Source organism: Notothenia rossii (genome assembly GCF_949606895.1).
Source record: "Notothenia rossii genome assembly, chromosome: 2".
NCBI classification, from domain to species: Eukaryota; Metazoa; Chordata; class Actinopteri; order Perciformes; family Nototheniidae; genus Notothenia; species Notothenia rossii.
In genome coordinates, this window is record NC_136904.1 from 6196634 (window position 1) to 6214153 (window position 17520).

General features: G+C 40.4%; 1 protein-coding gene across 18 annotated transcripts in view; it reads left to right on the forward strand.

Moving 5' to 3' along the window:
• The window catches only part of ppfia1 (PTPRF interacting protein alpha 1), a 68853-nt gene that overhangs the window by 37535 nt on the left and 13798 nt on the right, over positions 1 to 17520 (forward strand). For 10 of the 18 annotated variants that reach the window (XM_079663076.1, XM_079663077.1, XM_079663065.1 and 7 more), the window contains exons 10-21: positions 798 to 881; positions 1631 to 1762; positions 1880 to 1942; positions 2475 to 2554; positions 4297 to 4447; positions 7218 to 7441; positions 7941 to 8172; positions 10827 to 10856; positions 12148 to 12263; positions 14087 to 14259; positions 14859 to 14952; positions 16230 to 16241. In XM_079663076.1, the coding sequence (XP_079519202.1) occupies positions 798 to 881; positions 1631 to 1762; positions 1880 to 1942; positions 2475 to 2554; positions 4297 to 4447; positions 7218 to 7441; positions 7941 to 8172; positions 10827 to 10856; positions 12148 to 12263; positions 14087 to 14259; positions 14859 to 14952; positions 16230 to 16241 (1391 nt within the window). The remainder of the gene's footprint in view (positions 1 to 797; positions 882 to 1630; positions 1763 to 1879; positions 1943 to 2474; positions 2555 to 4296; positions 4448 to 7217; positions 7442 to 7940; positions 8173 to 10826; positions 10857 to 12147; positions 12264 to 14086; positions 14260 to 14858; positions 14953 to 16229; positions 16242 to 17520) is intronic. The other 8 variants (XM_079663080.1, XM_079663082.1, XM_079663081.1 and 5 more) reach the window with 3 other exon arrangements.

The following is a 17520-nucleotide window of genomic DNA, read 5'->3' on the forward strand; positions in this document are numbered from 1 at the left end:
TTGGATGTTTAACCTTGATTCACTCAAACACCTGTATCCGTAGGTCAGATTAATGGCTGCTGAATTTGTTTTAGTCCTTGCTTTGCTGTCCTCTCCTCATGCAGCCGGTGGGTTTCCTCTGGCTGTTGTTAGCGTCTGTAGCTTCTCAGGCTGTTGTTGGTGTTGGTGACCCCCCCCCCCTCCCCCCCCTCCTTCCGAAGGACCAAAAACCTCAAACACTATTCTCAGCGAGGTCCTTCTCCAGGATGGATGACAAACCCCCCTAGGGGAAGATTAAATCTAGCACCAGAGAAAGTGACTATGTTTACATGCACAACATATTCATTGGTTTCACCTCCTAATCTGAAATAGACAATGTTCCTACTGAGCTCTTGACACGGCTAATAAAAAAACATATACCATCAATGCCCCTTTTTATAAAGAGCTGTCAAAATAGGATTTTTTTTTAAATGTTAACGCTGCTGGCGTAGAGATGCAAAACCAGCCTTCTTTATTCTTCAAAAATCGGTTGAGATGTTCAATACAACAACCTGTTGATATTAAAGTCTTGTTTTAATATCTAAAAGTAGTACGATATGTCTCTTCTCTGATCACTGGCAGTAATGATTAACTGCCATGTGTCCCAAATTGTAGTTAAAACTTCAATTAAGTTGCATATTCCAGATGGGCTTTATACTGAACATTATCAAATATAATAGTGGATATTAACGTGCATGTAAACCTAATCACTCATCGGCTCTTAGAGGATTGGTTATATTAAGAAATATGTGTTTTTGTATTGTCTCTTCCATCTTTAGGCAGAGGAACGCCATGGCAATGTGGAGGAGAGACTGAGGCAGCACGAGGCCCAGCTGGAGGAGAAGAACCAGGAGCTGCTCAGGGTGAGGAAGACGAGGAACTACTTTCACTATACACTCACAGTTTTAATTTATATAGAGGTGCAATGATTTTTTATTTCTGTGTTGGGCCCTGAAGGCAGCATCTCCCTCGACAAAAAGCCAATTGGATTTCTCCTTCTGATTTTGGATCATAGCAGAAAAATAATCTTTGTGTCAAACAAACGTTTACGACTTGCACGTTTTGTCCAGCAGGATGATCTCCACATATTAACATCACTTTCTGATTTTTGAAGTGAAAAGCTAATGTTGGGCTTTAAAGGAACTACAGCACGGTCACATGACTTCACGTCACCACCGCTAAGCTAAAGGCGGCTAATGTTGGGCTATAAAGGAACTACAGCACGGTCACATGACTTCACGTCACCACCGCTAAGCTAAAGGCGGCTAATGTTGGGCTATAAAGGAACTACAGCCCGGTCACATGACTTCACCACCGCTAAGCTAAAGGCGGCTAATGTTGGGCGTGATGAACTTTAGTCGTCTCATTCAGACACTTGTTAGAAACCAACGTTTTAGATTCCCCATTGGGTTATTTAGAGACGTATTTTATGTCAGCGAATTAAAGACTCTTCAGCTCCGTTCCTTATTTCACACTAACAACCCAAAACACATGACTTCCAGATAAGCGAGGACTAAAATGCTAACTCGTTTGAGGACTCATTCCTGTAACACGCCATTGAAACACTCTGATCGTGTGTACCGTTTTTACAAAGCTGTCTTTTTGTGTGCAGGCACGGCAGCGAGAGAAGATGAACGAGGAGCACAACAAGCGTCTGTCTGAGACGGTGGATAAGCTCCTGTCAGAGTCCAACGAGAGGCTGCAGCTGCACCTCAAAGAGAGGATGTCTGCGCTGGAGGACAAGGTGACCGGAACATACATGTGATCTGAGAGGAGGACACTGCAGTCTTTGACTAAATGAATATGTTTGGAAAGTCAGTGTTTATTTTTCAGTGCTTCAACTCTAGTTTTATGCTTTCAGAATGCCCTGATCAGAGAGCTGGAGCACACCAAGAAGCTGATCGAGGAGTCTCACCACGACAAGGTGAGGACTCCTTTCAAGTTTCTGCTGTCTCTGTGTTCTCAGATCCTTTACTTAGGTACATGTACTCAAACAACACTGTGAAAATACTGTGCTACAACAAGAAGTCCCACGTTGGAAATGTATCTTAACTAAAAGCAGGGACTATAAGCAAAATGTGGTAAAAGTAAAAAATGTCTAGATGCCATAAGATCTCTGAATTGGCTAGTTTCTAAGCTACTAGCCTGCTGTTGAATAAACAAATGATTTAATAAATACACATAGATAATTTTAATGCATACATTTTGTTGTAAAGTAGCTAAAGGTAAATGTTGTAAAGTCTATCATAAATATTTCATCCATGCAGTTCCTTTAAATTGTAGTGGAGTTCAAGTATAACGTGGCATACAAAGAAAGCACTCAAGTACAAGAACCTTACATTTAAACTTAAACGCAACATCTGATTAAATGTATTTAAGTTTCATTTCGCCAATGCTTTTTATATTCTTTTTGGTCTCCACCCATTGATCCCTCCATCTGTGAATCCGTCCTACAGGAGCAGCTCCTGATCCAGATAGAGACGATGCGGGCGGAGAGTGAGCAGGGGAGGAGCCGGAGCAACTCCTTACTGCACGGGTGAGACACCGCCACAACGCACCCCCCCCCCCCCCCCCTCTCTGGGTCCAATAAAGTATTCCTGATCTGTGTTGCACATATGGACCACTCCCATCTAGTGTAGCCTTTTGCATGGATCACAGTCAAAGGTCTGAAACCACCAGACTCAGGGACAGGTTCATCCCACCGGACATAAGACTGTTAAACACCTGTTGAAAAGAACATCCATAACATTCACCTGTTTGCAACTCACACATTATTTATCTAATGTACCATAATCCAGTTACTTGTATATAGACTCTTATTGCACTATTTGATCTGTTTTATTGTGTTGCACCGTTGGAGGAGCCTGGGGCCTAAGATTTTCATTGATATATCTACACCAGGGGTAGCCAACACGGTGCCCGCGGGCACTTAGTCGCCCGCAGGGGCAACGTGAGTAGCCCGCGGGGCATGTTCTAAAAATAGCTCGCCAACCAAATCTAAAATGTATAAAATACACAAAACAAAAAAGGAAATGTAATTAAAAGAATCTGCCCTATGCATAAATGAAACCTCAATCATAGCGAACTCGATCTACTTACTACAACTCTATATCTATCTAACACCCCTCCTCCCCCCACCCCCACAATGAATATCGACCAATCACATTCTTGCTTGATTTGCTGGACCAGCGTTGCAGTCGGGAAGAAAAGCAATGTGGCACCTCCCCGCTGATTTTCCTTCTGGCAGAATCTCCACAACACATCAGCCCCATTGAACAGCCTAATCATGCCAGCCTATACAGCACATGAGGGGCAGAGCTTTACTCTGTGTCTGTTGCAACTTGACGGTTTAAAAGGGGAGTGATTAGTAAAATATGCATAAATAAAAAGAAAGAACGCTACTAGGTAACATAAGTTAAGAATACACAAGAAAATAAATATATACACTGCAAAAAACAAAAAAAAGAGGAGTAAAAGTAGCCCCCGACTTGTTTTATTTTTTTTAAATTAGCCCTCACCCTAAAAAAGGTTGGTGACCCCTGATCTACACTGTAGCCATGTACACAACAAACACCTTGAAAGAACCTGGTGTTAACCTGTAACCTCTCAGTCTTTCTCACATTCCACTTTTTGTATGTTCTTTTTTCAGACCGCTCCCACTCCCATCAAGTGTAGCCTTTAGCATTGATTACAGTTACAAGGACGTTTTCTTAAAATAGTTCTCTATCTGTAATTTGTGTTTTACTTTTATGAATGCACCACGACATCAAGTCGACTTCCTCGTACACGTCAGCCTACCTGGTGATAAACCCCTTTCTGATTCTGAAGTGTTGCAGCAGCCTCTTAGCAAAGAACAATGGTTAGATCTAAACCCGTAACCCCTCAGTCTTTCTGACACTTCAGGTTTATTTATTTTTTGTAATATATTAGTTATTGACATTTGGCAGCAAACAATTACCCAGTGTTCTTTTCAACACATAGTAATCGTACATCTTAAGTTCGCCGGTCCGAAATGCCTTTTTCTTTTTTTACACAAAGATAAAAATGGTAAAAAGTAGGAACGTTAGGGAGTGATCAGGACTTCACCGTCAAATCATACGTTTGTAAAAATGAAATCTGGCCTATGAGGTTTTACGAAATCAGTCCACTTTCTCCATCGTGACACGAATAGTTCCAGTTTGTGATTGACATGATGATGTTATCCTCTCCATTTTCTAAGTGTCCATTTGTAATATCGACGTTTCAGGTTTTTTTAATATGTGTTTTTTCTTCTCCCAGACGCTCTCAGATGGGCAGCACTCCAGACTTCAGGTACCCGGTGTCGGCCTCCTCGATGATGGACAGTAACTCGGATCATTACGGCAGCGCTCTGGTGCTGCGGCGGCCGCAGAAGGGACGCATGGCAGCGATGAGGGACGAGCCGTCAAAGGTCAGCTAAACATCAACTGCTGCTGGATGTTTGTCAATTAAAACGACACTTAGGAACGATACGATCCGATAACACTTAAACGGTCAGATCGAGTCTGAAATTTGACTTGCATCACAACAGCTCCACGGAACATAAGATAGGATTCAAGCTAAATGGATCTCGAGCTTCTGCAATGGGCAGAATGAGCATATGTGTCTTTATCGTTTAGGCCAGGGGTGTCAAACTCAATTTCATCGCGGGCCACATTAGCATTATGGTTGCACTCAAAGGGCCGGATGTCACTTTAATATATATTAAATAATGTATTATATTACATGATTGGCACTGCATTGGATTATTATCAGTTCTGGTAATAACTAATAACGTCTGAAAGCAGAAGTCAAATCATTGAAAGCAAATATTCAACAATTACACCAATTGGTTTGTGTACTGTATTGTTTGCAAGCTCTTGTGGGCCACATAAAATGAGGACGCGGGCCTTGAGTTTGACACCCCTGATTTAGGGTTACACTTAGACGATTGATGGAGCATCTTGTAAAAAGAGAAAGTAGGAGAAACAGAAATCACACGACCACGGGTTGGTACTTTAAAAAAAATAAGAGACAATGTAATTATTTTTTATTCACATGCAGTTTAAAAGGACAAGAAAAGTAATAAGGCAGAATAAAGACATGAGAAACCCTGATACACTGTTTGAAGCTGACGAGCTGAAGTGAACAGGTTTGTTGTAGGATTCAAACCAAGCTTTAAATCAGAACCAGAATACCTGTGTTCGTCCCACAGAGCGGACTTTTGAATTTGTTACAGCTAGAAAAGAGCCAAAGACAGCTTTTTACCCAAGAAGCATGCAGTAAATATAAAATATTAAAAATGACACATATTTCCTTGATGTTTGAGGGATACGACATGCAGTGGACAGAATGAACATATTCCTCCATATAATTAATGCTCACACGTAGACGATCGATGTAGCATCTTGTAAAAAGAGAAACAGAAATCATGGTTGGTAATTATTCTAGATGATTTGCATTTCTTATTTAAACAAATAAATAAAAAAATTACATAATTTTTGATTCACATGCAGTTTAAAAGTAGAAGAAAGACCACAAGGCAAGGTTACGAATTGTGAAAGGAGACCCCAGATAAACGATGTGAAGCTTGAGAAAAGGGGCTCAAGAGACAATGTTTGAAATATATCTCCAAGCCAAAAATCATCTAACCGATTACCTTAAGAATAATCCAACCCTGACTATGAAACGGTCCCAACATATTTATTTCATCAGTCAAAACATTGATTTGAAAGATATAATATATAAAGTATGTTAAACATGACGAAGGGGGAATAACGATCCACATGCAGAATAAATGGACTTGTGTCGACTAAATGTTTTTATGTTTTGGAATTGAAGATTATTTGAGTTGTTTACGTGTTGTCGTCTCAATGTGTTGTTTGCATCGTGCCGCCCCGCCCCCCCCCCCTCTACCTGTTTAATGTTTGAGCTCTTTTTGATGATTTTCTTCTTCTCCATTTCTCTCTGTTTGCTTCCTCTCTGGACTTCAGCGACATGTAAGTGAATGAGGAGGAGGAGTAAACCCTGATTTTGTCTGTGATGCATTCATGAAAAACACTCCACTCTAAACCTCTCATTCAGGATCCAAAGATTCAAAGGTTTTATGTCGTATGCTCAAAGCTACAGTGTAGACACGGCAATGAAAATCTTCTGACCTGAGCTCCTCCAACAATGCAACATATATAATAAAGTAAAAACAAATAAATAGTGGTTATTTCCTTAACCATTAATCAATTATTCAGATAATTGTCTGTATTTTTGTCTGTCGATCCCAGTTTCTCAAATTCTCTCAAAATGTGGATTTCTCAGACTAAAATCCAAAGATATTCACTGATATGATATAAAACCCAGTGAACAGCACATCTTTTTGATTTTAAAGACTTAAAGGGGACCTATCATGCAAAATGCACTTCTGTACGTCTTTTATACATCAATATGTGTCAGGAGGAGACAGCCACGGACATTGCCGTTGGAAAGCGCTGGAGACGCTGTAGTACATATGCCAGGCCTGTAGATGGTGCTGTTCTCACAGAATCAGCCCATGCAAAGACAGTGTTCAATTGAGCGAAATGAGGAATGGCTAAAATGCATGATCTGTTTGGTATTTTGAAAAATAAAAAGTATAAATATGCCTTATATAGGTATGGTCCTACACTATATTATTCAAACATAGCATGATAGGTCCACTTTAAATTATCAGTTTCCTTAACCATTAATCAATTATCAAGATATTTGTCTATCTTTTTGCCTACCGTCGATCCCAGTTCTCTCGAAATGTGGATTTCTAAAACAGAAATCTATGAAATTCTTCTGACCTGAGCTCCTCCAACAATGCAACATAAAATACAAAAATAAAAAGTAATGCAAAGCGTCTATATACATGTAAATAGAATATGATATGTACGAGAACAGAATATGACATTAAATCATGTAAATTAAGACAAAGTTAAACATCTCCCTCCTGATTCAAGATTCAAGTCCTTTGTTGTCATTTGTGGTTATGACAATGAAGTGACACATGTGTTACTCTCATCTATAGTCTATATACAGTCATTGAAATATAGAAACAGATGTTATGGATGTTCTTTCAAAAGTTCAGGTGTTTACAGTCTTATGGCCGGTGGGATGAAACTGTCCTGCCTTCAATATCATTTCATCTCTGTGTCTCTCCCTCCGTCTCCTCCGTGTCGTTGCCCCAGGTGCAGACGTTGAACGAGCAGGAGTGGGAGCGCATGCAGCAAGCTAACGTCTTGGCTAACGTGGCGCAGGCGTTCGAAAGCGACATGGACGCGTCGGACCTGGAGGAGGACAGAGAGACGATGTTCAGCTCCGTGGACATGCTGTCCCCCGGGGGCCAGGCCGACGCTCAGACCCTCGCCCTCATGCTGCAGGAACAGCTGGACGCCATCAACAACGAGATCAGGTACAGGCACAGGGGGAAGTTACTAAGTACATTAACTCAAGTACTTTAGACTTCTGTTTTACTAAATCTAAAAGGGAAATATTGTAGTTTTTCTCCAGTAAATTAGAGTCTAGTTACTTTTGACATGCAAACGACCTGTGAGCTGTGAGCATACACACGACAGTTCATTAGCTACACATCCACAAAGTACTATTTCTTATGTGCAATGGTTTGAAGTCAGGTCTTTTTATTTGATCATCTAAAGTGGATTGTTGCACCTTGCTGCAATGCTCTGAATATATTTGTCATTAGATAACTCAGAACTATACATCTAGATTTACGAATCCCAAAGTATTATTCATTCTTTTGTAACAGCAGTTTAATAACAAAATCAAATGTTAATAAACACTAAATATACAGTCTAAGGATATTTCTAAAGAGTATCTATAGAATACTCAATGTACAGAATAGTTATAATAATATAGAATAATATAATAACTTCTCCATCTGATCCCCGCAGGATGATCCAGGAGGAGAAGGAGAACACGGCGATCCGGGCGGAGGAGATTGAGTGCCGTGTCGGCAGCGGGGAGAGTCTCGGAGGTCGTTTCCGCTCCATGAGCTCCATCCCCCCCTCTCTGTGTGCCGGGTCCTCGCTCGGCGGCTCCCCCCCGGACTCCGGTAGCTCCACCCCCCGCAGAGTCCCTCGCAGCCCCAACAGAGAGCTGGACCGCATGGGGGTCATGACCTTGGTAAAACTCTCCTCACTCTCACGTGTTTTTAATCTACCAGCATCGAACAACTGCACCTAATACGATACGATACGATACGATAACACTTCAATGGTCAGATCAAGTCGAAAACTCAGCTCCATGTAAATAATAACACATTAAGTCCCGTTTTTAAGATCGGAGGTTCAGTTCTGCCTCTGAAACACTGGTGATTACATGAGGCTGAATTGCAGGGTTCGTACACAATTTGCAAAATGCGTGATTTTATTCGTTATGTTGTCGAGGTTAGGAATGGCCTTGTGTTTTTTTTTTTTTTTAATATATATAAATGCTTTTATTTAATCGTTACGTAAAAACGATCTTGAATTGTAATATAATCCTTTATAAATGCTTTTCAATCGTTAATGTTTTGAAGCTTCGGCATATTCTTTAATGTATGCCTTGAAAAATGCCTGTTTTTAGACATTTTAGTTTTTTGATCGTTAAAAAAAAAAATGCATAGTATTTTCTAAACATTATTTACATTTATTGCATTGAAGTTTTACATGGATCTAGTTAAGAATTAAATAATCACGATTAAAACAAAGTCAAAGTTAAAATGAACGTCCGGAAAAATAAACGGTGACACTACACCCAGATTGCTGTAGGTATTAATGAATTCTGTAAACTTGACTTAATATTGTCTTGCCGTTATAGAAACAATTTAGATGTGTACAAAATATGTGAGTGCCTTATCTTTAGGTTCTTTCGAAATGCTTTAAAAAAAACTTTATTTACACCAAAAGTTGTACGAACCCTGGAAATGTAATCTACTGACGCTGTTTGCCTTCCATATGACCTTTCTGTATTGATGCTGTCTCCTCCCCTCAGCGTGATCAGTGTACTAACACCGTGTGTGTGTGAGTGTGTAACCGAGTGTGAGGGTGTGTAACCATGTGTATGTGATGCCCCTCGCTGTAGCAGTATTGCTCTGATCCGTACATCATCCAGCAGACAGTCACTTACCTGCCCTGTGCTGCAGCTGGCCCTCAGGCTCATAGCTATGCACCGTACTTCCAGGTACCTGCAGAACTTCCCCCCTCCTCCTCTTCCTCCCTAGGTGGGTGCAGTCTGCCTCTTCCTCTCCGTGCTTTTCCGTCTGATATCTCCAAAAACATACAGGACTCTCCCCCCCCCCGCTGTGTGCTCAACACATCACTCTGCTCCGAGAATAACGGCACAGAAATAACTTGTTTGTGAGACTAGGAACACAATGTACTTGAAGCAGGTTGTATTGGGTAATTCAATGAATACATATTTGCTTTAAAGACGTTCCCTTATCAGAAGTACAATGGTTTATATTGTATCTTTCAAGATCGCTAATGAAATCACAAAACAATAAGGAAATACATTCGTTCTTCATTAAGTTACTTTGTTCACATACACCTGAGTAGTGGTTGTTTAAAATAGGAGCAGGTTCCTCTGGGATAGACTGCAGAATGGAAAAAGATATTTTCTTATTTTGCAGTGTGTTATATTGTATTACCTTTTAAAGTCAACTCCTCTGCGGCATCCAGACATTTTTAAACACCGTTTCAAAACATATCAATTCATTTTAGTGGAAATGTAAAAGCAGAACAGCCTCTTTCAAAGTCCTTCTTAGATTTATGGCTCGTACATTTTTACTAATTGTCAGCATTTTCCATTACGAGTCTTATTTGTTGAATGTATGGATACAAAATGAAATCCTTGTGCATTCCCATGACTGCAGTTATTTTCCAATCCAGCTGTTTTGAAAGTACGGCAGTGAAAAGCTGGCTCACTGTTCTGCTGACACAAAGTGTACTGAACCACAGCTGTGAAACATTACAGACATGAGAGGGACATTGATAAACTGCTGAATCTATCTGTAAGGCATTGGTGAAACTAGTCAAACATTCCTAACAAAAAAGGAGCATTTAAATAAGGTAATTAAATACATTTCTCCTCCCTCTCTCAATTTCCTCTTCCCGTTTCCTTTTATAGCTCCTAATCTCTTCCTCGCTGCTCTCGATGAGTCAGAGGAAATGAGCGATTAGGTATTTTCCTCCTGGGGGCAAGAGAAACCAGCGTAGAGATGTGGCACGCTGACGGTTTATTTGCTCGGCTAATGCCCGGCCTGTGAGGAATGCAGCAGAGGAAAGGAACACTTCTCACTTTTTTGGGTGCACGGTGGAAAATATGAGTCAAGCTGCTTCGTAGAATTAGGTGTTACGCTGCCCTGGGCTCTGAGTGTGAAGCCCCATAAAGCGAAAGCAATCAGATAGCATCTCAGCCAACCTGCTCTCCGCCCTGTCACCTGTGATTGGTGTTAATTAGAAGCTAGCTGCTCGGCTAGTTGCTTTTCAACTCGATTTCCTCGAGGCTATAATTCCTCCGATTTCTTCCTAGTCTGCACCCATCCTGACTTCGGTTGTTTTGCAGTGTCTCTGGTGCTCCTACAGACTTCATTTCCCCAAGATCTTCACTGCTCAGTGTGTGCGTGTGCGTGCGTGTGTGTGTGTGTTCCCCAGTAACTGATATCTTGTTGTGATTTCTGCTCTGTGTGTGTGTGTGTGTGTGTGTGTGTGCATGGCTTGGTTTCTGTTCGCTGCTCTGATTCGTGCGTCTCACTAACGGCTCTTCTTCTTCTCTCCTTTTTTTTTGCCGCGCTTCAGCCTAGTGACCTGCGCAAGCACCGCAGGAAGGTAAACTAGAGAAACGCTTCCCTAGGCTCTGTCCGTGTCTGTCACCCCCATCGACCCCCAAACAATCCTCTACCATCTGTGTTTAAAACATTCGATTAGCATGTTAGTAGCACTTAACAATAAGACTAGCCTTATAAAGGGTTTACGAATAGTTTGTAATTCAGTTATTGATAAACAGGGCAACTGTGACCGGTTGCTTGCCAAATAGTGAGCCCACATTTATCTGTACTGATAAGTCTTATATTGGCTACCTAGCTTACTTCGTGTTCTTCATCAGCCAGCATCCTTGGTATCTGTTGCTCACTGAGTTGATTCTCGCTAAGTAGCCAATGTAAGGCTTAGGCTCACTATTTGGCAAGATGACTGTTGATGTATAGAACTGGTTTATAAATGGTTCTTAATGATTAATAAAGTGTTTACAACCTAATTCATAACCTAATTATAAACCCTTTATGAATCCTTTATAAGGGTAGTCTTATTGTAAAGTGGTACCCATTTTTCTTTGTGAAAAACGTTTGTGGCAATTGTTTTGTTTCTGTTCACCACGGTGGTTCACAGAGGAGGTTTGATTTAGATTTTCTTATATCTGTTTTGTTATTCTGGAGCCAAAAAGGATGGTTAATAATTAGATTACAGCCACTTTCATCACTGATTGATAGGTTTGAAACAAATATATACACATGTTCTGCATCTCAAAGGTTTTTCTTGGTCTTGCAATTTAGTCAAAGGAAAACTTTGAGATCTGAAAACCAGCAATTGTAATGTTAAAATGTATTTGAAGCTATTTTGATAAGTGATTAATTGTTTAAAAAGTAATTCAAGTAACACATGTTCTGCTTGTGAAAAAACATTTTAGTCATTTTATAGGATTCCTTTTTAAGTGTGCTAGGAATCTTGATTTATCTCACATTTGATAAATAAATAAATAACAAGAGGAGCTATGATTATTATTATTTATGTAATTGTATTGATTTTCTAAATACATAATGATAATATGTATTACTATCCTTATTAATATTTTTTTTCCAAGTACAAAAAGACACTTAAAAGCAGAGCAAAGATAAAACCAGAAATATATTTTTTTTTTAAACGATGACATTAAATGTATTAGAGATAAAAACAAACACCAACAACAACAAAGTTTGTTGACTGATTACAGACTGTGAGTGTAGCTGCTTGATGAATAACTTAGAAATGAATTTCTTTATTTCTTGTGTTTATTTACTTCCCTACTATCTGTACGGAGTAAATAAAGTAATCTCTCTCTCTTTAACTCATCTCCCCCTCTCAGTCTGCTCAGGACGATAAGGCCACGATCCGCTGTGAGACGTCCCCCCCCACCACGCCTCGCTCCATGCGCCTCAACAGAGACGCCGGACACGCCTCCAGCCACGAGGACATCAGAGGGTGAGACCTACTTTTCACATATTGACATTATTCTGACCAACCTTTTTAAATAATCAAAAGTCAACTTTATTGTCAATCTTTCAGTTTGTGTGTAAAGACAGAGAGATCAAAATATCGTTTCCAAAATATCCCATACAAATATATATAGAAGTATGTATACAAATATGAATATCCTATATATATACACAATCAACAGACACATTTACACATATACACACATTAGGCCGCATTCACACCAGCCTTTTATAGTCCGGTTGAATCGAACCCTGGTGCGTTTAGCTGCTTGGTGCGTTTCGTTTGGGTCGGTGTGAACGCAGTCCGAGACCTCTGAAGTGAACTAAAGAACCGGACTCTGGTCCGCCTCAAAGAGGTGGTCTCGGACCGCTTGCTAGTGAACTCTGGAGCGGTTCACCGCTGGTGTGAACGCAGTCCGCACCAAAACATAGGAAGCGTAGTATTTACGTGTCACAAGAACGCGGATGTTTTCAAAAAAGATTTTGAAGACATCCGCGGTTGTTTAGTTAAAGAGTGAAGCAGAATGAAGTGTTGGACAGTGTCGTAACAGTAAAAATGGTCCGTCAGCTACATAAAAGTAAGAACACCTGTCGTCGGTGAAACGCCCCTCCTTACTGCACAACGTCTCTCATTATATATTGTAATGTTTTTTTAACGGACGTTGTCTGATTGTATAATCATATGCGCGGGCCGCTAGAGTCTGTTGATCTCCAGATTAACAGCAGCATGAGAATAACCTGCCGAAAGTCCCGATGCTCCATGGCGGAGGCTCCGGTAGAAATTGTCGGGATTTGCGTTTGTACCCCTTTAAAGTCTGACCAATGGTTGAACAGCATTTCCGTGCACATGACTTGTGTTTAAAGTTTGTAGTCCGTTTGAGTTTTGCCCGTGTGAACGCAAACCGAACCTTCTGAAAAATGAAACGATGTAACAAACTGTGTTCTGGTGCGCACCTGAGAAAACGGACTATTAGGTGTGAATGCGACCTTAGACATAAATAAAAGCTTTAGTTTCCTTTTTGTCCACCTTCTGTATTGGATTAGTTTTGACTGATATTGCAACTGCAGTATGATTTACAATATTGGAGGGATGATCATTAAAAAAGAATACACACATTATCATTGAAAATATATATCAAATTGATCAGGGTGGATTTGTTTTAAGTATCTGTAACAAACAGAGATTTGTTATTATGTCTGTTGGTTTCTGGCTAGACTCAAATATTTTCACATATTTTGCCTTTGCTTCCTGAGATGTAGATATTTAGCCTATATTGAAACAACAGATGACGAAACTAGTGACTTGCTCAATTCATGTTTGAGAGATCTGTGAAGAACATGACAGCAGCTGCATTACTGGTATTTAGTATACCAGCAATTGAGGGTGGTCAAGTTTACTACCACTTAAGTTTCAAATAATTGTGTTAATTACTTATTGTAAAGCATTTGAACATTCTTTTGTGTCACATGTTCATTATTCAGTTGATGTATAACGGTATAGTATCTTAATTATTTAAAATATAAGGTGACTAAAAGTGGCAACCGTATTTTCAGTTTTGGCAACCAAAAGCTGATGCCTGGTTGCCTGGCAACCACTTTTAAAAGTTAGCGTTGAGCCCTGATACTGTATATAGTAAATGTGAGGTAAAAAGTGTCACCAATGTAACCGGTTAAAACTCCAAGTGGCGATGAGGTCTTAAAATGTATGGAAAGGGTCTTAAAAAAGGTCTTTAAAAGTATTAAATTTGACTTCAGGATTCCTGCATATACCCTGTTCTCTGAGTCTTCTCTCTCTCTTCCTCCCCCCAGCCTCTCCGGGCTGCAGGACGGTCAGGGCAGCAACCCGAGCAGCAGCAACAGCAGCCAGGACTCTCTGAACAAAGCGGCCAAGAAGAAAAGCATCAAGTCCTCCATCGGACGCCTCTTTGGGAAGAAGGAGAAGGGCCGACCCAGCATCCCCGGCAAGGACTCCCCCAACCAAGGTCAGACCCCGAACACAGGGCTTTTATTTTCCAATGCAGCATGGGTTCAAATGTTTTCCAAGCAAAGGCGCCTTTACAAGATACAGAAAGATAGAAGGATTAGAAAGATGTTATATCAAAAATATTTGAACACAGAATGCCTATAAATCATTGCTACTGACATCAATGAATCTATATTAAAGGCAAATCATAGGAAAAGGGTGAATTCATTTCACACCAAATCAAATGTTTCAATCTTGCATATGTAGGTTAAATAAATTGGGATTCTGATTAATTTAAATAATATAGAATAAGTCACTGATGATTGTGTGTTTTTAAAATGTTCAATAAAAAGATTGTGGGCAAAAAAAAAAAAAAGTGATCTATAAACTATTTAAAGTTAACAAAATTCAAATATTTGAAAGCAGTTTGTAAAGAAATTGTAATCAATAAATGAAACAAATTTGTAATGAGCCAGAGGCCCTGGTTGAATGCCACAGACCACACTTTGAAAATCACTGCATTACAGCAGGTTCCTCTTTAAATGTTCTTTAGCTCTTCATGCTCACAGCATCTCCGTGTCCCTCTTATGTCTCTGGACATTGTGTTTGTGTTTGCAGCGGGCACTCCTGAGGCGGAGGGCTCTCCTAAAGACGGTTTAGGGATGGGCACCCTGGGGGGTCCTGCAGAGAAGAACAGGAAGCTGCAGAAGAAGTGAGTTTCCTCTTTTGAACTCTGTGAAATAATTGTTCTGTGGTCAACCTTCTACATAATGTAAAATAACACAAAATGTTTTTTCTCCAGCTGTGGACGTGCCTAGCTCTCATATGTGTCTGTCGCTCTGATGACAATTTGTTTCAGTAAAAGGAGAAATTAAGAAAAATGCAGTTTGTAGACTGTATACTTTTGTTTCCTCACTGTCTTTCAGATCGGCAATAAGAAATGAGTTTTACATCAAATGCACGAACGAGACTCTGGTTTCCCCAAGTGCTTTAAAGAGTGATTTAAGTGCCTGTAAAGCTTTTTATTTGTGTTAATATGAAAGGAAAACATATTGACTATAAGTAGTCTGAAGTCTTAAAAGTAAATACAGCAGCTACTTGAAATTGAAAAGGGTTCCTGTTTAATTTTTATATAATAATTACAATTTGATGACACATATCTGTCGTGGAAATGTTATAACGTGTCCTGGAAACAGGACGCCTATAGGGTGGTGCAGGGATGACGGAGTTTTGTATGCCGACCCTGAAGGCATCATCTCCTGGTTCATGGGATTTCTCCATGTTATTTTAAATTATTGCAGAAAATAATCTGAAACGCTTATGACGCTCGTTCAGCAGCATGATCTCCATATATGAACACCACTTTATGATCTTTTTAAGCAGCTATAAAGGAACTACAGCACGGTCACATGACTTCCCGTCACCACCGCTAAGCTAAAGGTGGCTAATGTTAGGCTATAAAGGAACTACAGCACGGTCACATGACTTCACGTCACCACCCCTAAGCTAAAGGTGGCTAATGTTAGGCTATAAAGGAACTACAGCACGGTCACATGACTTCCCGTCACCACCGCTAAGCTAAAGGTGGCTAATGTTGGCCGTGATGACGTTTATTCGTCTCATTTAGACACTTGTTAGCAACCACCGTTTTTAATTCCCCAGTGGGGTATTTACGGACGTATGTGATGTCGTAGAATACAAATCTCTTCAGCTTGTAGGGAAACGGCAGACTCATTCCCAGGTTGTAGGACTCATTCCTGCACCATAGCCAGTGTTAATCTATCACTCCCTGCCACCTGGCTCACGCTCACTTCTTTCCATCGCTCACCCAATCACGTTTTTATTTCATCCACTTTCACGTTTAATTTTGTGCAAATATATTACAAATGTAATTTTTTTTTTTGCTTCCATGTTCATTCTGTCTCTTTATTGTTTTGTCATCGTCCCTCTGCTTCTTTTTTATCACCCCCCTTCTCATTCCATGTGTAGTCCAAAGACAGGGTAAGTCGGTTCACGTTGCTTCTTCTGCTGCTTTGCTTTGATCTTCTTTCCACCCCCGGCTTCACGTTGACTCTCACCAGTAACTCTCTGACGGACCCCTGACTTCTGTCCCCTCCAAATGTTTGATGGCTTGTCCATGCTGCTCTTTACCCTGCTTTCCACAGAGGAGCTTAACTAACAGGAATGTGTTTGTGCTGAGTTTTAGTGAGTGGCACAGTTTCCTCTCGCTGTTTTTCCTTTTGGAGCATGATGCACTGAAACTACCGGAAAGATAACGGAAATAATGTTTTTTCTGAGGTTTTTCGTCCATCGCTCTGTCAAAAAGGTCCTCAAATTGAAGATAATTGCTAGTTGAGAACATGCTAACTGTGGGCTTGTTTTTATCAGTGATATGCAGCAAACAGCACCATCTAGTGGCCATCATTGAATAGCTTCTGTTAGGGCTTGTTTTTATCAGTGATATGCAGCAAACAGCCCCATCTAGTGGCCATCATTGAATAGCTTCTGTTGGGGCTTGTTTTTATCAGTGATATGCAGCAAACAGCCCCATCTAGTGGCCATCATTGAATATCTCCTGTTAGGGCTTGTTTTTATCAGTGATATGCAGCAAACAGCACCATCTAGTGGCCATCATTGAATAGCTTCTGTTGGGGCTTGTTTTTATCAGTGATATGCAGCAAACAGCACCATCTAGTGGCCATCATTGAATAGCTTCTGTTAGGGCTTGTTTTTATCAGTGATATGCAGCAAACAGCCCCATCTAGTGGCCATCATTGCATAGCTTCTGTTAGGGCTTGTTTTTATCATTGATATGCAGCAAACAGCACCATCTAGTGGCCATCATTGCATAGCTTCTGTTAGGGCTTGTTTTTATCAGTGATATGCAGCAAACAGCCCCATCTAGTGGCCATCATTGAATAGATTCTGTTAGGGCTTGTTTCCATGCCTGTGAATTAAAATAACTTCCTCCAGATATCGTCTGCTAAATGGCATTGTGTTTTGAATACAGACAGAGAATGTGCATGTCATGGATGTACCGAATTAAAGATACCTTTCCTGCCCTTAATACTTCCCTTTACGCATGTTACACTTGTAGATGAATGCATCCACACTGAAGACAGCTTTCTAAGTGGACTCTCTAAGCGCTGGTTCTGGGAGAAAACGCTTCTGACTAATAATTTTTCAAACCTGAAGCCAGTCATCTCCGAGAGGCTTAACGAAAAAACATCTGGTTAAACCTGGATAGGACGAGGAGTTTTGTTAGTAGTTTGGTAATACT